The sequence below is a fragment of the Morone saxatilis genome, unplaced genomic scaffold, assembly GCF_004916995.1.
Source record: "Morone saxatilis isolate NCDOM2014 unplaced genomic scaffold, NCSU_SB_2.0 Contig11, whole genome shotgun sequence".
In the NCBI taxonomy this organism is placed as follows: domain Eukaryota; kingdom Metazoa; phylum Chordata; class Actinopteri; family Moronidae; genus Morone; species Morone saxatilis.
The window spans coordinates 30,033,744-30,039,380 of record NW_023339663.1 but is presented as its reverse complement, the minus strand read 5'-3'; the positions used below and the strand labels follow the sequence as shown (position 1 = coordinate 30,039,380).

Here is a 5,637-nt window from a genome sequence, read left to right as displayed (position 1 = left end):
GATTCCGATAGCTTGTTGCTGTGGGTATCCGCCGTAACCGGAGTACCGATCCGATACCCAGTATGTTATAAAAAAATATCATACCTACGCCTGCATGACTGTGATATGATTATCATTGGTGGTAAGGCCTGGCTCAGGTTAAACCCTTTGTAAAACATGAATAAATACAGCAAATTCAAGCCCATTTGATTTTTAAATTAAAACAGTATAAAAAACCGTATAAAAAAGCTTCCAGAGTTTGCTGCTGTGGCTCGTCCTTCTTTTTTCTTTTGTTTTAAGAAGATTGGTCGTGCTCTTAAGGGTGACGCGTCTTCAGGTGTTTCATTTAATTGCTTGTGTTAAAATCATCAACCCTCGTGCCACCCTTGAGATTTTATCTTTGCCACGCTTACATGTCGCAGTCTTACTGGTGGGAGATTCCAGTGTGAAATATTGCCACACCAAACGACATGATAGTGGTACTTAGCTTAGCTCCAAGCCTCGCCGTCAACCGTCTGCACCACGTGTGTCTGTTTGTGTCGGTGTCACGTGATCAATTCCTCCTCGTCCCTTTGCAGCCACAGCGCCACTGTTTTAAGAGGGGCGAAGAAGAACTGGTGTCAGAGCTACACGGACTAACCAGTAAATAGATTACTAATTTAATAAATTCGTGGTATCGGATTGGGAAGGGAAAATTCACAGTTTCCAGCAGTATCCACAAACTGATAATAACAACAACAACAACAAACAACGGAGGTCAAATTTAAAAAAAACTAAATAAATAAAGTAGATAAATAGCTAAAATACAAGCATTGGGGTAACGTGTCCTAATGTGCATAATCGAATCCAGTGCTTGAAAGGCTTAGGTGCATAAGTAGGTGGTCACATAATGCAGGGTGCACTGCGTCAGGTGGTATAGTTAAATACAGGGCAGACATATTGGAGTTTAGAGTTTTTACCCGGGTGGGGCGCCCCGGCGGGACGGCGCGCCCGTCGCTGGGCCCTGCGAGCCTGGCGGGTGCGCTGTTGATCAGGGCAGCCTGTTCAGCGCCCTTTGCTCTGCCACAGATGTCAGGCTGTCCAGCTCTCTGCCCAACACAGAGCCTGCCTTCCTCACCAGTTTGTCCAGACGGGAGGCATCCTTCTTCTTAATGCTGCTCTCTTGGTGGTGTTGAGGCACAGGTGGTTGGAGTCACACCATGTGACAAAGTCCTGGATGAGTTTCCTGTACTCCTCCAAATAATTGCACTCTTCACTTTTTCTGTTTTTTTGCAGAATATTATCACCATATCCTTCTAACCAGTCTTAGCAAATTCAGTAAGATCATCCTCTAAAAGAGCATTTCCATCATGGTGCAGCGCTTTATAAATTTAGCTTTCAAGTTTCTCAACATGCAGCGTAAATGTCAGCAAGAATATCATCTTAGTCACTGCTCAGTTACATTTTCATGTACTCGAGCCAGAATGGCAAACATCTTCAATCAAAATCCTTTAGCATAAAAAGCGATGAAGTGCGTTTTGCAGACAGCTTTAATATCAATATATTGTTTAATTTTCCAGCACACTTTTTCCTCCCGTTTCACAACGTTAAAAGGTCTGTTAGTGGTTGCGATCGTCCGGCTCCAGTGTTTGGAAGCCATTACTTCATAACCGCAGTGGGTGAGGCCAGAAGCCAAGTCCTGGCATTCCCGTTATTACCAATGAGCGACTGATTTGACCTCTTGAGGAAAAAAGCACAACTTAGCTGTGGTCTGATGGGAAGCTTGAAGCCTAGTGCGTACCTCACAGCTGTGTGTTTATTTAGATGTTCGAGCAGTTCTAGGCTCAGATAAATAAATTGATAACCTTCACTTAAACATCTGTCTGCTTTTGGTTTGTTTGCCTTTCTGGTTTCGGAGGAAATAATGTGAGAGAAGTGAGCTGACTCGTGCAGTTTGAAGCTTTAAGTCAGTTAGAAGTTATTTGTTCTTAAGGCCAGGCCATCAGCCAGTGGGGTTTGCTCTTTTGTGGTTTCCTGTTGGAATTCTGAATTCAGGCTGTGGCCCCATTTATATCCAATTTATGCAAAAGAGAGGTGCAATCAGTCTCAGTGAGTCGCCAGGGCTGCTGCTGCTGTCAGGGGCAAATTATGGGCTGTTTTAAGTGGTTTGTCATCATGGAGCTGAACTCTGTGTTGGATGCCGTCACTCAGGCCTATTGTGAGCAGCTGTGTTGCTACAGTCATTGTGGTCTTTTTGAAGAGGGCACACACGCACACAGACTGCTAACAGTCCTACCACAATGCCTGCGCACACACAGACAGCACTGTATACACAAAAACACACAGGTCATGTAGCAAAACTAAAAACTATCCTAAAGTGAGGATAATTGTGTTCTGTTTTTACAGCTCGCCCCTGAGGCACCTATCTGGCTGAACTGAAAGTTTTCCACTAACTGAGGCTCACAGAGTCCATGTATTAGACATGGTTTCTGGTCAGAGAGAGAGGCAGAATGCGTCAGGTGTTGACAGTAGTCCCATGTTCCAGTTGTCGAATATCTTATATGGTCCTATATCAGTAGGGTCATACAACAGAATTAATTATTTTTTTAATTATTTTTTTTAATTGTGACAGATTATAGATATTACTGTACGTTTAATCAGTGATTGGCCATTCTGATTGGCAAAAAATCATGTGTTTTGAGTAGCATTTATCACAAAGTGAGTTGAGCGTAGACAGGCGGTCTGAGTCATCTGGCTCAAGGTTAGATATACAAAATATGAAAGGTTATACAAAATAAAACTCACCAAAATTGTCTTTGTTACTCAAAATAAATCGTTAATTCAGAGTTAGATTTGAAAACATTCAAGAAAATGGCTGCAATCTTTGGGGCCACTGCACCCATCAAAGTCCGTCGAATAAAGGTTGTTTTTGCCACTGACAGACCACAGTGTCTGATAACATCATGAACAGGATCCCTACAGAGATAAACCTTTAGTTTATCCAGTAACAGCCAGAATATCACAATCGCTCAACACCAGGCTCCATCGACAAAATTGTTCATTTAATCTTCCATATCATTGTAACATCGTAACTTTGTTCAAAGTAGACATAAACAAAATAAAACTCATCAAAACAATCTTTGTTAGTCTTTCCACCATTCCAACAGTCAACATCTCTGGGCTGTGATAGCAACACAGCCAGAGGCAGTGTGACACAGTGACCCCACTATATCTTTGCATAGAGAATAGTTGTTTACTGCTATATTTATGTTCTAAATCACATATATTTGGGGTGCGCCGATTGGGAAATTGTGGGCTAATACCAATGTTTATTTTGGTGTTCTATTGGTGGTCTATTTGCACTTTTGTGCCAGGGAAACAAATAAATATACAATAAGTGTCTTCCTTGTTGCAGCTCAATCTATTTATTTTGTGTTCCAGCTTTGTGATACTGGCAAGCCAAGATTTAGCACAACTTTAGCTGGCTAAGCCTGACATAAGAACAGCGTGAAAAAAACTGAGCATCCTGATAGAGTTGCTCAAATTGGACTTGCTGGATTGTATTTCATCTTCACACTGGTACCTGGGCTGACATACACTAATAGTAATATTTCTAATAAGATAATCATTACATCCACAGGCTTTTCCACAATCTGGGTCCATATTTGATCAGCGCTGCCTAGTTTGACAGTTTGATCTTTGAGTTTTGGCCGTTGAGCGGACGGACTCACTGAGAATGACCTGCTCAATCACAAGGGTAGCACCACCCGGTAAAGCATACCCTGCTTTATGGGTCTATTTTTTTACTCTAAATTGGGACCATCATTTACTAAATGACATCATTAGGACTGAAACTAGAGATTGAGACCGTAAACTCATTAGCACACTGTTTACTGAGCTCATCAATCAGTCCGAAGTAGGCTCATTTTGCCCTTACATTTAATACAACCATACAGCTTCTTTTTGCAGCCCTGCTGTCTGTTAGAAACAATGCAGGTGTAAAGTACCTCTTCATTGGCCTCACTTGTCAGACCTGGAAGCTCTGTCCACTAATTATATACTGTCAATGTTTCCAACTCTTCCTATGGTTGCAGCTGACAGCTTGCTTGTCACAACCCATCTCTGACCTCAAGGAAACAGCTGTTATCTGGAAGTATGATGGCATTCTGACCTGTGTGTGTGTGTGTGTGTGTGTGCGTGTGTGCGTGTGCGTGTGTGCGCTTAGGCCGTTGACTCAGGATGAGATTGCTCAGCGCAGGGAGCTGGCTAGACAGAGACATGCTGACAGGATGACAGCTGATCAGACAGCAGCAGAGAGCCAAAAAGACCTCACTCACTCAGGGAATACGCCACAAGAAGGCCAACCTGCAGGACTCAGCACAGGTACGCTCAACTCTACACTTTTCATCTCTTTTTATTTCTTTTAACACACAGCAGTTTGCCAAAAGACTAGTACCATGGATGGAGTTGGGAAATAAGTGACAGTTTGTGGTGTTTTTTTAAATCATTAAATCTGACTGTGAGCTGTGGAGAAAAGGTGGAGATGCAAGCATCATCATAGCATGCTTTTACTGATTACTGCCATTTTAACTTGTTAAAACCCACCTGCCTGTCAAAAACAGAGTTAGGGGTAAGCCTAAACAGGTTATGGATTTGTGGTTAGGCTTATACAAGTGTGGTTAGGTTAGGGGTAGTGTTAGGATCATATAGGTGTGGTTGAGTTAGAGACTAGGGGTTAGGGTTACACAGGTATGATTGTGTTAGGGGTTAGGGGGAAGTGTTAGGATTATACAGGTATGTTTGGGTTAGAGACTAGGGGTTACGGTTACACAGGTGTGGTTGGGTTAGGGGTTAGGGTTATGGTGGGTCTTAAGAGGTTTTTCATTGATCACTAATAATTATGTGGGTGTAAAGAATAGGCAAGTAGACGCTGCCTGGCTCAAGGGAAAGAAAAAGGGGGAAGAACAACACACAACCTTTTAACTAAATATTTATTTAGCAAAATATAAGTTAAACAATGACAATACAAAGTATGTAAATAAGTAACATCAGTAGTGTTTTGTATGTTTGAGTGAGTGGACAGTGTAATGAGCAAAGAAAATGGAACCCAAACAACAAAATATAGGCAGAAAGACAGCAAACTAACAGAATCCACCAGCTTATATAGCTGAGGAGCAACAGATGCTAATCAGTGATGCACTTCTTGTTTTCCTCCTAAAGGGGAACGACAACCCAAACAGGAGGGCTGTCACAAGGTGGTCATCGTTCTTTGGATGCACCTAAAACTGTTCAGTGTGTCTGTCAGAGTATGTACAAGTGAGATGATTACCTGTGATTAACTCTCACATAAACTTCTGTGTATGTTGTTTCTCTCTGTCAGATAAGATGGAGAGTCTGACATTGAAAGACCCAAAGCCAGAAGAGGAAGAGGAGCAGAAGGAGACCTTCATAGCGTTTGCACGAGTCTACAGTGGGCTGGTCAAGAAAGGACAGAGAGTATTTGTACTGGGACCAAAGTATGACCCTGCCCAGGGCCTGAGCATGGTACAGTTATCAATCAAGCTTTACAGTACCTGTAAAAAACTATTATGCATATACTGTTTTTGTTCTCTTTGCACTAAATAGTCGATATAATTGGCAGTCAATAGGATTTTTTTATTCCTCAACAATTATATCGTA

General features: G+C 42.1%; 1 protein-coding gene across 1 annotated transcript in view; it reads left to right on the top strand.

The window, feature by feature from the left end:
* efl1 (elongation factor like GTPase 1) overlaps positions 1–5,637 on the top strand; it is a gene marked incomplete in the record, with an annotated part of 77,219 nt that overhangs the window by 19,603 nt on the left and 51,979 nt on the right. The window contains 2 exon segments of the mRNA XM_035682222.1: positions 4,184–4,341; positions 5,339–5,502. Of these exon segments, the coding sequence (XP_035538115.1) occupies positions 4,184–4,341; positions 5,339–5,502 (322 nt within the window).